Source organism: Vicia villosa, unplaced genomic scaffold (assembly GCF_029867415.1).
Source record: "Vicia villosa cultivar HV-30 ecotype Madison, WI unplaced genomic scaffold, Vvil1.0 ctg.000029F_1_1_3, whole genome shotgun sequence".
In the NCBI taxonomy this organism is placed as follows: Eukaryota; Viridiplantae; Streptophyta; class Magnoliopsida; order Fabales; family Fabaceae; genus Vicia; species Vicia villosa.
This window is the reverse complement of record NW_026704963.1, coordinates 354,084-378,439: the sequence shown is the minus strand read 5'-3', so window position 1 is coordinate 378,439 and position 24,356 is coordinate 354,084. Positions and strand designations below refer to the sequence as shown.

Below are 24,356 nucleotides of genomic sequence, written 5' to 3'. Positions count from 1 at the left end.
AACATGCATTTAACTACTATTACTAACATTTATAATATTCCAGGTTGGAAATTTATAAACAAACATGGCAATATCTATATTGACGTAAGAACTAAAATTCAATACAAAAATAATTTAAGTATACATCACGTTGCCAAAGTTTGTGTGTGTAAACAATGTAGCCATTACCAAAGTTCATGTGACAGAATGCCACCATTGCAAAAATTCCAAATTATTAAAAAAAAACTCCTATAAATTAAATTAATTTTAACTTAAATAAAAATTATACATAACATAATTCAAAAATTTAAAATGACTAGAAATTATGAATTTAAGCTCTTAAATAAAACGTAAGAATGGTAAAGACATAATTGCCACGCGAACGTAAGGTTTTGGCAACACGTGGTTTTCCATGTTCATCCTTTTATCTCATTCTCACACAACCTTCTCCCCCCTTTTATATATATCTTTTCCTAACTCTCTCTACCACCTCTCTTTCTTTCTTTCTTTCTTTCTTTCTTCTTTTCTTCCCAATCACTCTTATCCCAAACGCCATCGCCCAACGCCGTTTAGGGTTTCAGGCAAGCCTTCATTTCTCACTCTCACTTCCCCATTCCCAGATAACCTTTTCAATTTCTATATAAATCCTCTCCTGGGTTTTGATTTTCTAGTATTTGAATTTTGAACCATAGTTAAAATTACCGATTCTTTTTCTTCGTTTTTGGTTCAATAAGCCTCCGTAGATCTTTGAATCGGAACATGGCTTAATCGGTGGATTGTTTTTTGTTTTTTCTTGATTAATTATTTTTTTATTAACTTTTTATCGCCGCATTGATTTTTGCGAAGTTGAATATAGTCAAATAACAATTTCTGGGAATTTAGAACTTTGAAATGGACATACTCGTTTGCAAAAGATTGTTTGTACTTTGTGCCGTACTTGTGCCACATTGGTTCTATCATTGCAATTATTTTTTTGTTACTATTTGATTCATCTTTTCTTACCAAGTTTATGTTTTATTGGAGTTTAGTGTAAATTTGCGATTAAAGTTCTGATTGCAAGTTTGGATTGGCATGATTTTGGTAAAAGATTTATACACTTTGTAGCTTTGACAAAATCACCGATTTTGCTTTTGCTGAACTCATAATCCAATCATTCAACCATACTAATTGATGTGATGAGTATATAAGTTTATGCATCAAAAACATCAAATCTAACTTTGGGGTAAATTTGATTTTGTACTCATGAATATAACTAAGTAGTAATTGTCTCATCTGTTAGTATGTATTGTGATCTGTTAGTTGGTATGCATAGTGATCTGTTAGTTAATATGCATAGTGATCTGTTAAATGCGTAGTGATATGCTATAAATAAAGAGACTGAAATTTGACCATGTTATGCTGTTTTTTGTTTACTTATAGTTGATGTGATTGCCTAGTGGGCGATGCCTACTTTATAAGAAATGGTTGTTTCTTTTCTAAGATGGATCTTAACCTCCTCTTTGTTCTATCTGTTCTGGTTTGATGATTAAATGTCAGAGTGATCATTGATGGTTCCGAGACAATTTTGTATATGCTTTCCTTGGATACTATGTCCTTTTGTTAGTGGATCCATATCCATCTTCAATAAGTGAAAGTTATTGGTTTATCTGAGATTTAAGTTGCTGTCCTATATGTATATGTCTAGTTTGGATCCACATTGCTGATTGGAAATGTTTAGTTTGTTTTATTTGAGGCTATTTCCTTCATTTGTAATCTCATTTTAAGCTTTTGCATCTGTAAGTCTTTGCTTTTGTCTAGTGATTTTTGATCATTCATAGCATGTATGGGTCTTAGTTGGGCTAGGTTTTCTCACGTTCCAAAGCTATATGACTATGATGTTATGTTAGCTATGATTCTAGACTCAAGTGCATACGTTTCCACCGGGGTTTATTAATTTTTCAAACATACACTCACTGCAAAAGTTTTCTTTTCTGTTTTAGTCTTATTTTTCTATGATTATGCAATGCCTTTGTTTCTTGATGCATCGGTTTGTTTATCCTAGGTTTTAATATGAAATCAATTTCAAAATTTTTTCTCTGCCTTTCTACTTCTCTATCACATTTACCATAATCTTGTGCATCTTTGTGAGCAAAAGTTTTTCTCATTTACCCTGGCTTTCTTCTTAATTCCTATCACATTATATTCTAAATTTAATGGAAATTTATTGAGCTTAAAGGGTGCTTATTGGGATAGAGACCTTTCATTGTAGTGAAGGCATAAGAAACATGCATACTTGGCCAAAAAAGTAACTTTCCTTAATTGTTTGTGGCAGGTTGAAATAAGTGGTTTATTGTTGTCAAAATGTCATCTCCAAGCAAGAGACGGGAAATGGATGTAATGAAATTGTGAGTAAACTATTTTACTGATGTTGATTTTTTTTTAAGTCAGTGAAATCTGTATTTTATCAAATTAAATATGTTCTAGATGGAATTTTATTTTGACTATTAATGTGGTGAAGAAGAAAATTTGGCACATTGATATGGTATATCTATGGAGGTGGTATTGTTTGATCCCTAAATTAAGTTCAAAATGTGGGTGAATTTTTCTAAAAACTAAATTTCCATTTGACAGGAAATAGACTACCCGTTTGTAGTAATACAGTCATTATAAGAAAGTATATGATGTATAAAAGGCAAGAGGCATTTTAATCCCTTGAAGTATAGCTCGCCCAGCTTGCTTTACTAAAGATATTTTTGTTGTTAGTTAACCCTGTGTAGTTTAGGTTCAAGTAAAAGTACGTTCTCACTACAAAATGATTCTTCTCCCTGCTTTCTTTACCGTCCTCCCAAAAAATAAACCAATCTTCTTAATTACATCTTTCCGTTGCAGTTGTCCCTTTTTAGTTATGATATAGTTTTAACTTTGCAGTGTCATTATTGATACCGTAAGTTAGTGCAGCTTTGTCACTCTTTCGACGGGAAACTATAGTATCATAGTAGACTGGTGGGTGGTGTTGTAGATACTTTGATCAGAGTGGGCGGCCAAAGTTTGAAAGCATGTGAATGTACTTAATTTAGTAATATAGAATAAAAGTATAAAGTTACATACTTCAAAGGCATTCTATTAGGACTGATGACCAAGCTGGCAGTGGATTTGTCAGGAGGAACCCAAGAATTGAATGGAATAGAAAGTACAATTGCATTAAGAAAATTAGAATAGGAGAGAACCTCTCCTCCAAGGGTTTCCCCCTTGACATTAGAGTCACTAACTCACAATCTTTATAGTTTCAATGATTCCTCTCTCTAACTCCAAAATCTCTTATTTATATAAGATAATTCTAACTAGCTTCCTGAATTAGCTCCTCAATATCCTATGTTGGTACCAATTCATCTTATCACATGTCCTAACAAACTTCACTCTTATCCCATATCCTAACAAACTCCTCATTATCTTAAGTCCCAACAGGATTGGACTATTGAGGCATTGCTTAAACAATCCTAATTATACTAGAATTGACATTGCTCAGACAAGCCCAATTATGATCAGTCTAGAGCTAGCAAGTGAATGAGTGTGATTGTTCACTTTTATATCTATTAGGTGAATTGAGACTATCACTTAATATAATACTTACATCTGACCTATTATTGTTTATAACATGATTCATTCCTAGCAAAAGTTTTCAGTCATATTTCTCTAATATTCCTTTCCTTTATACAGGATGATGAGTGATTATACAGTGGAGACGATAAATGATGGACTTACAGAATTCAATGTGGAGTTTAACGGTCCAAAAGAAAGTACTGTCAATATTCTAGAGCTGACCTAGTCTTTTGCTTGATGAAACTGCACATACAGTTGAGAAAGAGAAGTGTTGGCAACACGCCTCTTAGCACCCTTCCTATTAGGTGAAATTTACGTGGGTCCCACCCACCACTTTGAAAATGTATCCTTTAAATTGGTGGGACTTGTGTATAGTTTACTTAAGCATACAGGAAGTGTCTGAGGGAGAGTGTTAGGAGAGTGTGTTGCTCTTCAAAGTAAAAATAATTAAAAATAAAGTGCTTCTCAGATGAAGATTTTCTTTAAAAAAATCCTTTTTTACTCCCTCAAGGACAAAAAAGGAAGGGGCAAACCTTAATTAGAAGTTCCTTTATCTCTGCTATCCCTGAAGATATACATTTGTTATATTTCTCTTTAAGTTATCCGGTTATTCATTGATCTGTTACATTTGTAATTGTTGCAGGCCTTTATGAAGGTGGAGTTTGGAAGATTCGTGTTGAACTTCCTGATGCATATCCTTACAAATCCCCTTCTATCGGCTTCGTGAACAAAATATACCACCCGAATGTTGATGAGTTGTGAGCACTTCATTTGCTTATCAATCTTTCTATTTAATGTAATTTTGCACTGTTCTGGGTTGGCACTGGATTTAATACTTGAACCCTTTACCTCTAACTCCTTTTAACCCTTAGTTCAATTAGTTCATGCCAGTTGAGCTATCCTTCCTATCCATGGGCCCATGATATATGAACTGCTTTCTTTTTTTTATCTGGTGTACACACCAGTATTTTGTTGTTTTTAGCTTTTATTTTGGGGTTTTTACAAGTGGGGTATACAATTTCTTCACAGAAACCTGTGGATTATGACTGATTCTAAACTTACCTTTTCTCCACTGCAGATCTGGCTCTGTATGCTTGGACGTAATTAACCAATCATGGAGTCCAATGTTTGGTAATTTTGTTACAGGCTTTTCATTGTAAAAAGTTTCAAGTATCTGAAGTTTCAAATTCTATTGAACTGTCATATTATTTTGTTCATATGTTGGTAAATAATTATGTCAAAAATTCAACAGGATTATATGGAATCTCCATCTTCTTAATGTGTATAGATGACCAAGGTTTCCGTTGTTTCAGATCTTCTAAATGTCTTTGAAGTTTTTCTTCCACAACTATTGCTTTATCCAAACGCTTCAGATCCTTTGAATGGCGACGCAGCATCCTTAATGATGAAGGATAGAAAGTTGTATGACCAAAAAGTTAAAGGTGAGTATGTTTTTATTTATGGTGATTAATAATGTTTTTTTTAAGAGAGGAACTATACATAATGAAATTGTTTTTTGGGTCAATGATCCCACTGCATTGGTTGCCTCAAATCTATTACAGTAATCCATAAAATCAATCTCCTAAATTTAAAGAGTTCAAGTTGCAGATAGAATGGTTAAGTCATCTATATTTTGTTCTATGATATTATTAAGGGTCCGTTTGTATTGATTTACTTTAGCTTATTAAAAATGTTAATGTGGTGTTTATGGGGACAGAGTATTGTGAGCGGTATGCTAAGAAGGAAAACATTTCCAACAATGGTACAGCTGATGGTGAAGACACCGACGAGGAAGACATCAGTGAAGCAGACACCCAATCTAGTGATGATGAAATTCCTGGTCATGCTGACCTTTAAATAGTGCTCTTCAAGTTTAAGGGTCCATGTATTATTACACACATTTACTTGTTTAGTTATAATCATAAGATGTAGGGTTATTTCTATGTACTATTTTTCTGCCCTTGTAATAACAGTTATCCTGTATAATAATTTCTTATAAAATATGTTATCAGGGCTTTAAGCTTTAAATTGTAATTTGTATATTAATATTTGACATATTTTTCTTTCCAAATTTAAGGAAACCAGAAATGTATCGGTAAAAGATACATGTTGAAGGTCTTAGTTTCGTCTCATAATTAGCCAACTTTATTTTATAATTGTTGAGATGTATTTCTTCCTTGCTATTGTATTGATGTATGATTCATGAGCATTTGCAATTTCTTCACAGATTGCATATTTTTCTTTCATTCATTCATAACTTTGTAATAAATATTTGGACTCATTCATACTTTGTATAAGTCTTTTGACTCTGTTGTCAGAACCAGAGGAAGGTGAATTTTCACTGTATTCAGGAGTAATATTTATGGAAGAAGCACTATTTACAGAAGGCAAACTGGCAAAGCTAATTTCCTGAACCTTTCAAGGGGCGTTTCATGTCCAAGAATTTGTGGATTTACTTTGAGGTAATTCATCAAGTATGACATTTAAATGTTCACAAGGTGAAACTGACTCACCTATAGCATGGTTTGAGTTTATGGTTGAATCAATTTTGAGTAGGAATTTGGAGATTGAACAATTTTCAATTGTTGTGTTTCTGAGTTTTGAGCTAAGTTGGCATAGTTTTAGCAGGTTAGCTGTTGGAAATACATGTGAATTTTATCCCAGAGCTGCCACCAATTCTCACATCAAATGATATGGAATGGAAGCCATGTGGGAAGGAGTTGGCCTTGTTGCTCACAAACGTCAAATGCTTTGGATTTACAAGATAGTGGCGAAGCTTATGATCTTTGATGATGACTGACTCGACCTGCTGACACCAATGTAGTTCTCAGCTAAGTTTCTCAGAGATGGCGAAAGAAGAGGTATGTGAGACGTGACAGGCAACATCAACATTTAGAATTAAATTTCTGTTATAATGATTGAATGAAAGATTGGTCTAAATATATAGAACTTTTTAATGACCCGTGATAGCAGGTGCTAGGCGCAAGGATTGTTACAACAGTTCTAACTGTCCTGGACAGTTACTGCAGAGTAAGTTTCTAGTAAGTTTTCATGTGCTTGAGTTAGACTAAACTTTTCCTTTAATATATATACCAGACACATACTTCATCTTGTACAATACTTTCTTATTTTTGGAAAGGAGGGTGGAATTGCACTCACCTCTTAAGGGGCTGGAAGGGGAATGGGGCTAAAGAAATATCATGAGCTTAGCAATCCCATGAATTTGTATCTTCTTTATGGGTGAGAGGTCTTGAAACTGAAGTGAGATTTGTTAAAATTTAAAACCCGAAATTTTGTCTGGTTTTATGGAAAATGGTTGAAAAGAATTAAGAAAGAAAAGAAGAAATAAACGGCTCCCCGTTTGCATCACAAAAGTAGAGATGGAAAACTTTTGATTTTTTTTTTTTTTTTGGCATAGATCCGAATAAAACTGAAAACATTAGTTCATGACATTAGAATCACTTGTTCTTTTAAAAAAAAATTAGAATTGCTTTAACTTTCGTATTATAACAGATTTTTCGATAGGCACTGAGCCACTAACTTCACTAAAGTTAATAGTACATAATGATTGTTCCAATATTATTTGAATTTCAATGTCTTTTTAAGTTATTGGATCGTCATTAAGCATACACACTGTCACTGGGATTTGGCTTATCCTACAAAATCACGTTCTCATGCAGAGAGCAGGACGTTCCTACTGTTTTGTTACAACTATATTATATATATCAGCTGAATGAATCTGTGAAGAAAGTCTATTTTTCTGACTTCTTGCATTGCCAATCTAATCTTCACTAACCATTTTTAGACGCATTTGCACACTTCATTACTTTAGACAGACAAAAGCATAAATTTAATTAGTTGCCACGCGTGCAAGAAAAGTGGACCCTTTCCTTTTGCTTTTCTCATGTTTTGATTTGAACATCACCAAACATGACAAAGATTTACTACAAGGAGACCCTATTGCTATTAAGTATGATTCATTTGCAACGCTAATCATTTTAATTATGGTGCAAATGAATAAAAAGAATAAAGAAAACACTCATCTCACTCTATAGGGTGCATCCCTCACCTCTGAAAATTAAAAAATGCCTTTGTTGTGTTTTGAGATGTATCACTGGACACAACAAAAGCACTTTCGAATTTTCAGAGATGACATATTTACATCAGTTCAGAGGGGACATATTTACATTAGTTCTAGTATTTCATGCAGCCATCCCATTTTTTTAAAAAATTATTTCGGAGACGCGTTTTTGTATATTATTTGGGATGTATATCCGTAAAATCTTATATACATTATGGTGTTTTTATTCACTGAACTGATTTCTTTAACAACCCAGTGACCATTTTGAAGATGCATATTTGGAAATGTTAAGCATGAAATTGAATAAAACACCCCCTTGCATGTTATTCTTCCTCATGATCAAAGGGAGCTTCACTCTCAAAATCCTTAGAAAAATTCTTTCATTCTCAAACAAATTTTCAACACAAATCTTTGTCTCGCAAAACACCAATTTCTATCTAAAATATATTAGATAATGAACTCTTGAAGCCATGATGACATCAAAAGTTATCAGACTTGCCATTAAATGTCACACTACTTTTGCGGCTGTTGAAGCTAACAAAGCTCCAACTCTATATTCGGTAAAGAACGATCCATTTTTAGTGATTTTTCTGTCCGCTCATGCGTAAGAAGATCTTGCTCCTCCAAAAATTAACAGGGAACATTTCAAGCCTTTATGTTCTTCTAACCTATGTAACGGGCTTTGCCAAGGCCAACCTTTGTAAGAACCTCCTTCACAATTGCTAATGCTTTGATAGGAGATACTTTTGAACATTCAACAACTACAAGCCAACTTAGGGCTAACTTAGGCATGAAAGGAAAAGCTGATATACTTAATAATGTCTACAATTTGGTACAAAAGCAAAACTTGCAAGCTTTAGGAGACAAGATACTCAGAACTGAAGAGAATATGCAATGATTTTCTCCAAGAAACAAAATTAAGCGCGAGGCGACTTCTCGCGACGACCACAAAGTCATGTCACAATCGACTTTGGTAGATGCAGCCTCACTGCGCGAAGCATTTTAAAACCAAAAGACATTAGACTCCTCCACTAACTCTAGAGGGTGGAGTGACAACCACACTCCATCTAAAACTCACCATCCTCACAGTTTGCCAACACAGCGTTCCCAGAATATGGGAAAGGTCATCACATATGTCGCGACCTTTGAGAAGAAGAGGAATTTATTCTCCTCACGCATTTTGGAGAGTAGAATTTCAAGGCCCCTTGATAAAATGTCAAAGCTGGAAAGATATGACTGTTGGGGATCCAAACGAGAATGTTGAACATGTGAAGAATAAGCTAGACTATTACTACACCCTGGGAATTGTGAAGCAAGAACTCTTTGTGTTAACTCTCAAGGGAGCTGCTATGAATTAGTTCAAAATCTCCCAAAAAGGATCATAGACTCGCGGAAAGAATTGTACGGTTTCTTCACGACTCAATTCACAACTCAAAAGAGGAAACTCACCACAATGGTCGTACTTAGCATGATCATGGAAAATATGAAAAAATCCCAATGAGAGTACATTAACTGATTCACCAAGGTAGTAATAGAAGTGGGAGGTACAAGTGACAAATTAAAATGCTAAATATTTAAGAAAGCACTCAGATCACACTGTATGTTCTTAGAGAAAATAGGGTTGGAGGGAACTTGCAATTTAAGCGAGTTCATGAATAGGGCTCGAACATATATCAATTATGAAGAAGAAATCCTAGATGAAAAGAAAATCCAATAAGTGAGAAACCCCAAATATGATTGGGCTCCAAAAAAGGATAATAAATGTCACACAGATGACACGGAAGTGAGGACCCCGATCTAGATTTTCTGCACACACTCCTTTAAACACATAAAGGCAAAAAATATGTCGAGAATGCACAAACATTGAGTTTCAAGAGGTCTCTTCCATCACTAGAGGTCTCTTCATTGAAAAACCCCCTTTAAGGAGACTATGAATAGGAGGATTTCTGAGTTACATGGAGATCACCAAAGAAGAAAGAACAACCCTCTAATGGGAAGTCGAAAAGGACATCCCTCGGGTTCTGAGATAGTGAAAAGGTAGGTGGAATCTTGAATGAGATTTTCCCATTGGTGATAAATACACCAATGGCAATTTTTTTATCTATCCATGATCCTCATTGATTTGAGGGGTGGGTGGGTGGAGATGTGGGGAGGTCTTGCGAAATTATGTATACAAAACTTTTCAAGAAGCTTGGACTGAGAAGATAAAAGTTGTGTCCATACGAGGGATATTATCTATATGCATTTAATGACATGGTAACTCATATATAGGACTATATGAGGTTGATGGTCACCTTAGGAAAGGGAGGGACACCAAGACGATCGACCTGTAATTCTTGGTAATTCCCTAAAATAATGTCGGCAACTCCATCCTAGATAGATCCTTTGCAGAAATTTTGGATACGATGGATTCCCCGGTCCATCCCAAATTAAAGTATCATAATGTTCACGACGAACCTATAACAATTTGCATCGACGTGTTGAAGAACAGAGGATACCCAAAGCCTTGCAACGCGACCAAAGAGGAAAAGACAAAGAGAAGGCAATGAAGATCAATGTGGCCTCCCTCATCAAGTAATTTGAAGAAATGGTAATCAAACCCCTAAAATAAAGGACAGGGGATTCTGACAAGCATGAAGAATTAACTAGCCCTTGACAGATTCGGGAGAAAAATCTAACTAAAAACCATGGCAGATTGGGCAATGATGTATTAAAACATCTGAAGGATAATAAACAGAGATCATGTTGCTTGGTTAAACATATCAAATATGTATATAATACTCTCCTTTTCAAAATGAATGAGTAAAGTTTCATCAAATTACCTTCTTTATGGTCATAAAGGATATCCACAAATCAGGGATGTTTTATCGCAAATGCCACAAGTATACAACTAAAGCAATTAAAACCCCACAATTAAAATCAGGGATGTTATGTCACAAATGCCACTGGAGTACGACCAATTAAAATCTTGCAGTGAAAGTCACATTGATAAAAATAATTAATCACAAAGTCGTAATCCATTCTTACCTCATATTGTTAGCTAGCCACCTCAGGGGCAAAAGTGAGCTCTCACTACATCTACCTCAAAATAAGTTTAAACTTGGGGGAAGGAAGTGGTACCGACCTTTGGTCGAGCACAGTCCCCATAGATGTCCAGTAAAAAATTTAGACGCAACCTCATAGATAAAAAATTTCTCAAAGAAACATACTGGGGGAATTAAAACGACACCATACCAGGTAAAAACAACGGTAAGCAAACAAATTGAGAGAATGCCGCAAAATAATAATTATGTAATTCACTTACAACAAATATTACACTAGTTAGATTTTTTCCAAACAAAAAAAAAACACAAGGCCGACCCGCACCCAAAAAGTCCAATTTCCCGTCCACCATCTCTTGATCATGACAGACTTGATTTCAAGATATGTGTATAGTGGGATGGAAAAAATCTCATTTGTTGCAGGGAAATATCAAAAGAAACCCGTAAAACGAAAAAAAAAGTCTTTCACAGACTTCACATACTCGTTGTATATCTCAAGGTTTTCATGACGCATTCCTGAAGACCATCCCTAGCTGTCTTCCAACCTTCCCGAGCCTCGTTCAGATATAACTCCAAATCCTCCACCCTCTTACGGAAAAACTAGAATTCCTGACCCGCCTTTGCAAGAGCGACCTTAGTCGTGGACAACACCGACCGCACATACGATATAACTTCATCTTTCTTCTTCATCTCTTGCATAAGAGATTGCACATTTCATCTAATAAGTAGGGCTATCCAAAATTCTACACATCAGTCCCTATCTCTTACAACAAAGCAGTTGTTTTGGTAAGCTGTTCTACATATTAGTCTCACTCGATAGTACGAGCAGTACATGTTCCTGAAGCACTTTCTTCTCCTTCTGAAGATGGTCTTGAAAGAAAACAACTCCTCTCCCGACAAAATTAAAGGCCAAGATAACTGACACCTAGTAAGTCTGGTACGCTAGTTCAACCAAATTCTATTTTCGAACAGCCTCATCCTTGCCCAAAAAATATGTGTAATCCTCCTAAAAAATAGAGGACCGAAACTCCTAACCGTTTGCGAACCAGTACAGGTCAGAAGAAAAGGAGACAATGCATCCATGTACGATGTTGTATAAACACGAAGGCCAGTCCACCCTACATTTTGACCGAGCATACAATGATGAGTAGACAAAACATTCCCATGAATCACGCTAACAACGAGCTTAGTAACAAGGCTCCCTCTAGTTATTACCAATGACGAACATAGATTAATTTATACCATGACTCGATCTAAAGAAGCTGGAACTTTCACTTGAAACAAGACATGAAGGGTAATCATGATCTGATTGGCAAGGGACTTTGTACATAGGATTCTCCCAGAAGTCAGCCTAGCATCAACAACTGTAGGCAAAGGGCAACCCCAGGCGTCCTCTTCATTTGGATCATCGTGTTATAACACTTCATCTTATATGCAAAATCAAAGATTAATTAGAAAAAGAGAAATAATGGTCACGCAAATAGTGCCATAGAAAAGATGAAGCGTTCCATATTACTCAACGAATATGACCTTCATGTTCTCCCTCGAAGTGACTTCCACTAACAATTGTGTCTCTATGGACCGCTTATTTTATTTCATTGGTATCTCTCCTGAAGGAACAACACTATCAATATAACACAAATCTTCAAAGAAGATTACCAATATACTCTTCATATAAATTTCTTCCTAGGACAAGTAACTACATACATAAGACCGAGCATCCACCAAGAAATGGCTATGGCACCATAACTTGGAGAAGATGTCTAAACATTGATAAGGTGACTCAAAATATATATATATTGTAATGGTTAGCATGAGCCACCCTGCTAAGAGGGATAACTAGGTGGTACTAGTCCTTAAGTCCTTCATAATCTCTGAATAAACCTCATACATCTGGTACTCTTCCTAAGGGAGACCATACCATGAACTTAGGCTAAATAACCAAAACTCCATTGGACCTTGAAATATAGGTGGAAAAATATTTCCTAAGATGGAAAACCTTTCTTTTGTTTGCACTAGTATTAAAAGACTTTTATACGAGCCAAACTCAAAGGGTGCAGCCGTGAAAGAGCAATTACCATATGGTTTATAATGCCTACTTCAAAATTGTTGAAGGGGAGGCTAAAACCTATCAAAGAAAACACATATTTATGGAGAGGGGTGACACACGCATTGTAATTGATACAAATCTCTTGTCCCTTTTGAGCGAAAGCACTTCCCAATTTGAGGAAGGATCTGGTTTGGTTAAATCATGCTACATGCGCCTTCACCTATGAAAGCATAAGTAGTCTATCGTCGCCCTTTAGACTCAAAATTTAAAGTTGTCCATCTCAAAAGAAGTTGTCAAACATAGTGATGAAATAATCGTAAGAAAAGCCTAGGGTCAACACAAAGACAAACATTGCGCCTTACCAAAGCCATCTATAGCAAAAGAATTCACTAGCGCACAAAGCAGAAAGGAAAAAAACCCATGACTCCCCCAAGACCCTAATGCAGTAATTAAGTGGAAAAAAAGTGAATGTTCACACTTGAACATTAACTCAAACATATATACTAAAAATGGCACAAACACATATCGTTGGCCAATGATAAGATTGGCAACGATATAAGAGGTTGCAGAAGTGGGAGAAGAGCTTTCAAAGGTTCACAAATGGCGAAAAGGGAAACATGGTATCCACAAAAATCTTTTTATATATCCATCAAGGGAGATGAACCATGCAATCCTTGATATTGAGAAGTGCAAACCGCACCATCAATAATTAAGATTACATGGCATATTATTCAAGAGCACTCAAATGCCGCAGTACTAGAAGAAATTATTAGCGTCAAATGTAGGAACACATGTTGCGACATACCTGCAAAACGCTGCTAATCGTGAGAGAGACATTTAATACACTTTTTTCCAAAGACACCAATTTCCCATCAAAACTCTTTTGTTTTCTTCCACCATAGGTCAGATTGAAGACGATCCCTAAAAAACCCTCACTCTACAACGAAGGAATAAGGGCTTGGGAGAGATGTACTGGGTCATTTGCAAGGCCCACAAAAAGGTCCGATAACAAACATTAAAGAGAAGACATGCGAAATAGGTGGACCATCGCCCCTGCCAATGATACATGATCACACTCTCCGTCATATCTCTCATTATTGGATCTAATCGAAGGGTAACCCACACAAGATGCAGAATCACACACAAACGATTTTAACCACCATAATATATAATGATCACTTTGTGCCATATTAGGTAATCAATTCATTCCCACTCTCATACTACTTTTTACTCAGTAACTCATTTGGACATTGGAGTGCTAACCTTGTAAGTCCACTCTTCTCCGTCGTGCTGGAAACTTGCTCCACCGTACCAAGACTTCATTTCACCACTTGAAAACTATTTCGGGTTGACCAAAATAGTCCCACAATATTTGACAATCAAAGTTAAAGGTAATTTATATACAACACTCACACTCCTCAACCTAACGAGACACCTTTTCTAAAAAACAAAGTCGTGAGGGTTCTCACACTAAAAACAGATAATACCTCATAGCCACAATGACAAACTTTAAATCAACGAGAACATTGGCGCTAGAAGGGGGGGGGTCGAGCTCACATGCTTGCACCCTGCTCCTTAGCCTAAATTAAAGGGGACAATTGTTCCTTACTGACCAAAATAGTCTTACATTACATGAGAATTGAGACTAAGAGTTGTTTATATACAACCTCCACACTCTTCAATCCATCGAGATGTCTTTTTAAAAAAATAAAACTATAACAGTTCTCATCCTTAAAGAGGAAAATATCTTGTCGCTGCAGTGGTGCAAACTTGAAATTGACCAGAGCATTTACAAACTATTTCTATATTATTATTTAAATATCAACTCTAACTATAATAAGTGAGATATCCAACCCTAAACTAAACGCATTGGCTTTCATGTTATAATTTTGGAGCATTTACAAACTATTTTTATATTATTATTTAAATCAACTCTAACTATAATAAATGAGATATCCAAGCCTAAGCTTCCTACATGTATAAAACGCATTGACTTTCATGTTATAATTTTGGAGGAACATTGTAGCAAACTAACAGTGTATGAACAAACTTGTTATGTTTTGTTTTGTTTTGTCTTTTTGTTGTCATAAGCCATGGATAGTAATTTTGGTGCAATCATGTAGGAATAGCTTGAATTCCTGAGCATGTTACATGCCACTAATATTTGCAATGATTTTACTCTATTAAAAAGCAGCCACCCAACAAATATAAACAGCTTTAGAGTTTAAGACTCAGCATGCTGTCTTATATAAGTCAACATTTTAATCATTTGGTTTTTTAACTTTTATTTTGTTTTTGCTCTTGTAGCTTTCTTGTTCCACATACAAGTCAAAATGTAACAGTTGCATGAAATTGTCAATGCACTAGATGTGGTGTACACAATCTCTGTCCCCTATTCATTCCTCTTCCATTCATCATTTTAACTATATGAAAAGAGAGAAATGTTCTTTACAAAATCTGCATAAAGAACATACATTTTGGTTATTCACCATATTGTGTCACATGGCAGCATCTCCATCTCCTCGATCGCCTCTTGCATCGCAAACTATTAACGACGGAAATATTAGTACTGCGAAAGAAACGACAACTTCTTCATCCATAAGCAAAATCAGTCCACTGATTTTGTTAGTTATAATAGTATTAGCAATTATCTTCTTTCTCTATGGACTTGTCCAGTTAATTTTATGGTTACTGATGAAAAGGCCATCCTCTTCATCTCATTATAATTCCAATAGATTCCAAGAATCGGCCCGAACCCGATCTCTTCAGAGGCAACTACAACACTTATTCCACTTGCATGATTCAGGTCTTGACCAAGCTTTCATAAACACTCTTCCTGTTTTCAACTACCAAGATTTATTGGGTTTGAAGGAGCCTTTTGATTGTGCTGTGTGTCTCTGTGAGTTTTCTGAACAAGATAAGCTGAGATTGGTTCCTATATGCAGCCATGCATTTCATATGAATTGTCTTGACACATGGCTTCTCTCAAATTCTACTTGTCCTCTTTGTAGAGCAAATATCTCCAACAATAGTTTCCCTTTGGAGAACGTTAATGTTGTCGAGGATTCTTTGGTTCTGTCACATAGGTTCAATGTGAATGGTGATAAAGAGAATATTATTGAGGAACAAGTAGGTGACAAAAGGGTGTTTTCTGTGAAGCTTGGAAAATTCAGAAGCAATGGATTGGAGGATGGTAGTAGTTGTAGTTTGGATGAAAGGAGATGTTATTCAATGGGTTCATATCAGTATGTGTTTTGTGATTCATATTTGCAAGTGGTTTTGTCTCAATCTTGTTGTGAAGAAGATGAAAATGGAAATGTGGAGGGGAAGAGGATAGGGAATAGAATCAAAGGTGAGAGTTTTTCTGTTTCTAAGATATGGCTTTGGTCTAAGAAGAGCAACATTCCTAGTTCTAATACTGTTTTTCCTTGATTTTCTTGTTGTGCAAGAAACTTAGAAAGGTAAATGTTTCATGTGAAATCTCCATTTTCTATTTAGAGATGTATGTCTTAATTAATAATTATAATTACTAAGGTTTATGTTTGGTTCTTTTACTTTCTCTTTCAACATGTGAGTTGCATTGCATCATGCATGTCTCTAAGGTATTAGCAGGATGATACTATTATAAATCATTGTAAATTTTGAGATGAGAAAGAGTTATGTGTTTCGAATTCCAGATGTGAAACTGTCTAATAGTAACATTGTCCAATAACAATGTTCTAAAATTTGCTCAATAGTAACATTGTCCAGTAACATTGTCTAATAGTTTTTACGGTATTTTGTCTAAGATAATTCGAATCATCTTTGTTTCTTTTATAAAAATTGAGTTGCTAGCATATATAGAATATAAAAGAGAGAACTAGGTTGTGCGAGGATTCTCGTGTTAAGAGATTTTTGGTGAGACTCTCGATTTAGAAACACATTGCAAACTAGGAATTATTATAGAAATTATTTAGGGTTAATGAACTTTTTCGTCCCTTTAAATATTTCAAATTTCATTTTTAGTCCCTCCAAAATTTTCCTTCAAGAAATCGTCCCTTCAAAATTTTTCTTCCGAACTATTGGTCCCTAACGTCAAATTTCGTAGCTAATCGGTGGCTAAAATCGTAGCTAATCTCTAGTAAATTTGACATTAGGGACCAATAGTTTAGACGAAAAATTTTGAAGGGATGATTTCTTAAAGGAAAATTTTGGAGGGACTAAAAACGAAATCTGCAATATTTAGAGGGACCAAAAAGTTCATTAACCCAATTATTTATGTTTTTTCCTTTGTACTCTTGAGTGAAAATCATTGAGAATTGAAAGAAAGAGAAATGATAATGAACTCGAATAACTTTGAATGAGCCTCAAAGAGGCCGGTCTATTAAGTACTTAGTCCGGAAATAACATGAGAAGAAATTGGACGCTAAAGGGCGGTATCACACGACGAGCACGAGATGTCACCCAGTTTGGCCCAATATGCTTTGGACGGGGATCACCCGATCCAATTCAGTGTGTTTCAACAACGGTTCACATAAGGACGTGTGAAGACACATATAGAAAAAATAACTATAATACCCACCAATCTAGGAAGGTAACGACATCCTCTATTAAGGGGGGACTGATTCCTCCTATCCCGAAGACCTGGCCGAATGGACAGGTCTTAGATTTGGTTCCTTAGCAATAACTTGGCCAAAGGGCTAAGTCTAAAAATAATTAAGTTTTTCAAATATCAAAACCAAAAAATAACCCTGTTGCACATCTCCTTGAAGGTAAGATATTCTCTATTGTACTTATAACAAGTACATTTGGCGCCTACCGTGGGACCTGATAAAATTCTAAATTTAAAAATATTATAATTTCACAAGTTCAATCTTTAAATTAAAATTAAAAAAAGTAGTCATCACACACAACAAAATAGTATAAAATATAAATTCAAATAAACTTTGAACAAAAGTCTAATTGTTACATAAATTTGAATAACAAAATAACTTGTCTAATAAATTTAATTTTATGAAAGAAAAGTTGATCCAAATAAGTTTTGAACAAAATCTACTTAATTTTTTTTATCAAAACGACGTCATTTTGTAAAAACAAGTATTTAAACCGTCAGTTTTCTAAAATAGTTGGTTTTATGGTTTTTATCGGTTTTGACCGATTCTGACTGGTTTACATCGGTTCAATAGTTTATCCGATCCAACAATCAGACTTAATCGGTGCCCCCTCCGATTTTCGGTTTAACTGATTCGATCGACCAGTTCGGTTTTTAAAACAATAATTTCACTAGTGAGATATTTAATTGAACCTTCATCTTAGACGTCACTTAGTTGATATATTGAAGGGAAATTTATAGAGAAAAATGTCATCTAATTTTTTTAGGGTTAAATATGTTACTGGTCCCTATAATTAACCTAAAATCTAGTTTTAGTCCCTAAGAAATTTTCGTTCAAAGCCTCATAACATTTTCTGTCTCTGTCGTCTGTTCCAATTAACGGAAGCCTACGTGGACGCTTACTTGACAATTTTTTAAAAATAATTGGACAAATTCTAATTTTCACGTTTGAAAATAGTTTACAACTCATTATTAAGTACAATTTTCTTGTAACCAGACGTTGTTTGTATTCGTGACCTAATTCCTCGTCTCTTTCTACTAGATCTAATTCGTCATCATATAAGGAAGGTTGATGTCATATTCTAGAACAAGTGATACGAAACCCATGAGCATGTCTCTGTCCTCTATGAGATGTCGTCGAGGAAGGAATTGTGGTTGTGAAGCTCGTATGATTTCATACGCCTGCAAGAATGGTCGCAATAAAGGAAGGCTCTTTTGAAGATGTCCATTTTAGCATAGTGAAGAAACTTGTGATTTATTCATATGGGATGAATATTTGGTTGAAGAAGATGATAACGGTGTTGAATAGGTAGATATTAACAAGTTCGAGGAATTGGAGATGGTTGAACTGTTGAGGGAGTTGTATGAAGGTTCCAAGAAGAAGAACATGAAGCTACAAGCAAAATTGAGATAAGAGGCATGGGCTGGAGAAATCAAGTTTTTCTGTTTTGTATTTTCTTATATGATTAATCTGTACCTAATAATGAAATGTAATTGTTGAAGTAAGGTTGCTTGAGCAATGTAATCATCGTGTTTCTAATGGAATTGTGTTGAATTTTACTTGATGATTGTGTAATTTTGATAGTTTGTTGCTTTAATTGAAAGAGTTTAGCTTAAATACTGACATAAAAGTGCCTTAGTTCTACTAAACTTTTGACACAGTTTGACTAAATTTTGGCATAGTCAGTCCATGAATATTGCCTTAGTTATGCTACAAGTTTGACGCAATTTGCCTAAAATTTGGCATAGTCACTTCTAAAATTTGGCATAGTCACTTGTACAATATTGACATAGTTTTCCTCAATTATGGCATACTATGGCCTAAAACATTGACACAATGTTCCTAAAAATTGACGAACAACAATTTGAGGTCAATAAAAGATGTTGCACCATACAATTTGACAAGCAATATGACAACAAATTGATTCATTAAAGTAGCATACCCAAAATGATCCAATACATGGTCTTAGATTGTAGCCTAACCAAAATACAAGTCACTGCTCATAGATTGCAACATATCCAAACTACATAGTAATTCAATTTCTTCAAAATACACTGATGGATACAACTTAAAAATTTGCAAAATACAAGTCACTGCTCATAGATACTACATAAAATTCAAATCCTTCTAATTCTATCCTCATTTAGTCAAGCCTTTTTGAATTTCGTCCCTACTTTTTTTACCCCTCTTGATTGGTTGTTTTGAGGTATCCTCTTCTGTGAGTACAACTGGATCTTTATGGTGTTTTCCAGGCCCCTTGATGTCTTTTGTTTTGAGTCACTATTTCTAGTAGGAACCACAACAACTCTGACTTGTTTCTTCTTTGGAGCCATACACTTGACCTAAATTGTCAATTAATAGTCATGATCAAACTTAAATGACAAAAAAAAGTAAATCATTTTAGCATGTATAATCAAACTTACAGGATCACTGCAAGTTGCCTTGACATTTTTCTTGGAGGTTTGAAGACCTTGGAAGGTTTGACTTTTTATGCGCTCCCAAAGAACGTTCTGATACCACATATCTTTGAAGGGCCTTGGCTTACAACAGACTTTTGTTTGATAGGTCTTAATTCAACTTTAAGAGGTGGAAAATCCGGACCTTTCAAACCTTGATAGTAAACCTAGACATGGAGTTTGCCCATATGACCATAATAAACTGTATTGTTTGCTAGAGTCACCCTCCACTATCCTTTTGGCAATCTGTCTTGCCTTAAATGCTCTACAACCAGGGATTTCAGTAGCATACCTCACCCTAACATCTGCAATTATATCATTCAACTTCGTTTTATTATTGTTCTTCATCCTATCAACAATGACTTTTGCAACCCAATCAACTTTGGCACTCTTGTTAAAAAATTGTCTTCCACACTTATGTTTAGCATACAATGTCTTAATTTTAAATGTTGTTGATGTTAAGACTTTATTGTACAATGCAGTGTAATTACATTGTGATTTTTCCTTGCAAACCACCCTACATCTCACTGCATCAATTTTCTCAAATTTCACATCCCTCTCATTCAATACATTATGTTCCAAAATATAACTCTTGAACTACTTTAATGATGAAAATTTCATTCCCACCTTGAACTTAAAATCCTTTGTAATTCTATTTTTCTCATTGAACCTAACAATATTTAGCATATCATCACCATTGTCATCTTTAACACCACTATCAAGCTCACCAGTCTTGTACTCATCTTCAATTACATGTTCCTTACCCATCTCTGGTGTAATAAAACTATGTTTACTCCCTCATTGGAGCCTGCACCATGTGCAACTGGTATGTTTGTGGGCTGACCAACAAAAGCCTCATCAAAACGCCCATCGAATCCATTCATCCTTTCTTTTTCACTATCTTCAAATTTGATATCCTTCACAGACTTATAACTATAATCATCATGAGTACATGAATCAACATCATCTTCACCTTTTATCCCATTGTTCCTCTTTCTTGCATTTTCCATAAATGTTGCATCCCTTATAGTTGGTTTTGGCTCAATGTATATTTCAACCTCACATTTGTAGTTTTGAACAAAGACAACTAACTCAAATGCATCACCATCATCCCTAAATGGTTTTAGATCAGTTTCTATACTACCTTCACCATGTTTCCACCACATTCTAACATTATTGTATTCAAACCTAAGATCCATTCCCTTAATTAAATCACACGCCTAAAAAAAGACCATCAATCAAGATCTTGACCATTAATTGTGTAAACTTCCCCACCTCCATGCTTTAACATAAGGTCTTTTACAAAACATCCTTTGTGTAAAATACTACCTTAAAGACACCTATGCTTACACAATGGAGGGAAATTGGCAGTCAACAATGGACCCGCATATTTGACTTATTGTGTAGAAAGCCATATTAACTAAATACACTACAAGTAAAATACGAACCCTAGACCAAACTTCAATAAAATAGAATCTAAAGTTAAACATGTGGTCCTACCTCAGATTCAATGTCGATTGACCACAAGCATGCACCTTTCAGGATGATTCCGGGACCATAAAGCAAATGTGATAAACTTGGAAACAAATATCTGCAACCGAAACGAAAATATACAATGTGTTACAATAACCATGTTGAACCAACTGGAAACATTTGTTTGAAGAAGAAAGGAAAGGAGTATAGAACGAACCTTCTGCTCAGACCTTGCACTTGAACAAGAAAGTGATGGACTCGATTAGGATTTCCAGCAAGAACGAAAACCCCCTTTCTGTGCTAATTGAAATCCTAATTTTACTCTAAGTGAATATATGAGTGTTTTAATTTGTCTAATTAATAATAAATACATGACATCTAATTATTCAACATGACATCTAATTATTCAACATGACTTATTTTCAAAATTTTAAAAAATTGCCAAGTCAGCACCCATGTAGACTTATGTTAAGTGGAATGGAAGATGTGAATGAAAAATAGAAACAAAAAGCTTTATAAAAAAGAATGAAAATATTCTAAATAAAACAAAATTGTTATAAACATTTATACTAGTGGATGTCCATCCCTCTTCTTATTGTTCATCTTCCTATTCCACTTCAATGTACATGATTTTCTACCTCCCTTGGGTCCTATAAATAAGACCCATATTACAATGTAAAGTTCACCCTTGAGAAGAATATAATACAATGTTACTTGTTCTCTTCTCTTCCTATCTTTTGATCTCTATATAGTTTCATTTAGTTCATAATACGTTATCAGCACGACGCTCTCAGGTATGATTTGGAGGAGATCATTGTTTTTTTTTTATATTTATGATATTCAGCAAATATAATCATATTAGGACATTTAAAATTTTGTAATTTTATTGTTCAATGATTTTATTGTAATTTTATGGTTAAGATTATGTAATTTTATTTGTCATAGAATTGATGTATGTTTAAGAATAGGGTTAATAGTAGTTTACCCCCCTGTAATATGAGCGTGTTTTGGTTTACCCCCTACCGTTGCCAAAGGCAGGTTTTGGCAACGGTTTTTTTGAAAAAACCGTTGCCAAAAGGTAAGGAGGGAGAAAAGCAAAATTCGCTAACATTACAGGGGGTTGAATTACTATTAACCCTTAAGAATATTATATAAAAAAAAATCTCAGGTAGCAACTCAACTCTAAGTAAGATGGGTTGATGTTGTTGAGGTTGTGGATAACACATGTGGCTTTACAATGATTCCAATTTTGATGGATAATGCACAAAAAAATTTAACTGTGTCAAAGGATTAAAAGGTGGATTTGGCTTAAAGCATGAAAGAATTATTTTTGTTTATTCGGTGGAGTTGAATTAGAGAAAGAAGAAATAACTTTTTGCATCCCATAAGGATGGTTATAATTCCAACGCATCCTAGAAGGATGGTTATAATTTTTAGATTATTGTTTGTAACAAAAGCAAAGCATCCCTAAAGGATAGCGAAATAACATTGTATGGTTCATGAAGAACTCATAATGCTTTATTTATTTTATTTTTTTTGTATATGTAAGATGTATTTTGTCACTAAATTGATATTTTTTTTATAAAAAAAAAAACAGATTTTAAGACTAATGTGACAATCTAGTTTACTATTGTGTTATTTCTAAATATTAGAATTTACAAAAGTATTATTTTAAATATTAATATTTAATATTGCCCTTATGATAATTATCTCATTATAATATTTTTATTTCTTTTATTTTTTATGATAGAACTACTAAGTATGTCAAATCTCACAAAATTGGATTTGGGGCTCTTGATATTTCGGGAAAGAACTATTTGACATGGGCCCTAAACGCCCAAATTTATTTAAGCGCAGAAGGTCACGGTGACACTATTAAAGAAGGAAATAAATCATCTGATCAACAAAAGGCAAAAGTCATGATATTCCTTCGTCGTCACCTTCACCAGGATCTTAAAAATGAGTATCTTACCGTAACTGACCCACATGTCTTGTGGAAAAATTTGAAAGATAGATATGATCATCAAAAAACGGTTATCCTACCAAAAGCTCGATATGAATGGATGCATTTACGTTTGCAGGATTTTAAAAGTGTAAGTGATTATAATTCTACAATGTTTAGAATAACTTCTAAGTTATTATTATGTGGAGAAAAAGTAACTGATGAAGATATGCTAGAAAAAACATTTTCCACTTTTCATGCATCCAATGTGCTCCTGCAGCAGCAATATCGAGAAAAGGGGTTTATTAAATATTCTGACCTAATATCTTGTCTTCTTGTGGCTGGGCAAAATAATGAACTATTGATGAAAAATCACGAGGCCCGTCCCACTGGTACAACTCCATTCCCATAAGTGAATGTGGTAAGGCACGACCACTATAGGAAAAATCGTGGTCGCGATCGTGCATACGCACGTGGTCGTGGTCGTAATTATGCTCATGGTCTTGGTTTTGATCGTGGTCGCAATGGGAATCATAAAAACACATATTTCCACCCGAAGTGGAAAAATGTTGAAAAGAATGAAAAAGAGGGTCAGAGTAGCAAAACAAATGAAAATATTTGCTATCGTTGTGGAGGAAAAGGTCATTGGAGTCGCACTTGTCGTACTCTAAAACACCTTGTTGATCTTTATCAAAAATCACTGAAAAATAAAAAGGAAAGGATCGAGACTCACTTTGCTAATGAAGATGATGATCAAGATTACGGTAATATGGATGTTACCCATTTAGATATTGGTGACTTCTTTGCTGATCCAAATGGAAAAATTGATCACCTTATTGGAGATGGAAGTGTCAAGAAATAAAATTTATGGAAATTTTCTTTTTAAGTTTTATGGATGTTTTTAATTTTATTTTCTAATAATAATAAAATGTGTTTTCTACTTGTTTGTTTACATAATTTACTATTTAAATAATTTGTGTTTTTAGTGTGCGCTTATAACTTATTGTTAAAAAAATTATTATTGTTCTTAGAATGAATATGGACACTAGCTCCAGTAATGAAGATATGTGCCTTGCTGACAGTGCAACAACCCACACAATTCTCAAGCATAAAAGATATTTCTCTAATTTAGTGAATCGAAAAACTGATGTTAGTACAATTTC

The 24,356-nt window shown here is 34.6% G+C and overlaps 3 protein-coding genes across 4 annotated transcripts; all 3 read left to right on the top strand.

Moving 5' to 3' along the window:
• Positions 1-417: 417 nt before the first annotated feature.
• LOC131622397 (ubiquitin-conjugating enzyme E2 4-like) lies at positions 418-5,586 on the top strand. The gene is made up of 7 exons (XM_058893428.1): positions 418-560; positions 2,291-2,363; positions 3,676-3,755; positions 4,202-4,316; positions 4,637-4,689; positions 4,872-5,000; positions 5,276-5,586. The coding sequence occupies exons 2-7, from the start codon at positions 2,320-2,322 to the stop codon at positions 5,413-5,415; spliced, it is 561 nt and encodes a 186-aa protein (XP_058749411.1). The 5' UTR covers positions 418-560; positions 2,291-2,319; the 3' UTR covers positions 5,416-5,586.
• A 145-nt stretch (positions 5,587-5,731) lies between these two features.
• On the top strand, positions 5,732-16,659 carry LOC131622396 (RING-H2 finger protein ATL46-like). 2 transcript variants are annotated; one of them, XM_058893426.1, is made up of 2 exons: positions 5,732-6,020; positions 6,187-16,659. In XM_058893426.1, exon 2 carries the CDS (start codon positions 15,098-15,100, stop codon positions 16,160-16,162), a length of 1,065 nt encoding a protein of 354 aa, XP_058749409.1. In that variant the 5' UTR covers positions 5,732-6,020; positions 6,187-15,097; the 3' UTR covers positions 16,163-16,659. The 2 variants fall into 2 exon arrangements, with proteins under 2 accessions (XP_058749409.1, XP_058749410.1); XM_058893427.1 differs by having other exon boundaries at positions 5,732-6,419; positions 6,532-16,659.
• Positions 16,660-23,170: 6,511 nt separating this feature from the next.
• Positions 23,171-24,055, top strand: LOC131622376 (uncharacterized). Its single transcript, XM_058893403.1, has 2 exons — positions 23,171-23,493; positions 23,635-24,055. Exons 1-2 carry the CDS (start codon positions 23,171-23,173, stop codon positions 24,053-24,055), a joined length of 744 nt encoding a protein of 247 aa, XP_058749386.1.
• The last annotated feature ends 301 nt before the right edge of the window (positions 24,056-24,356 follow it).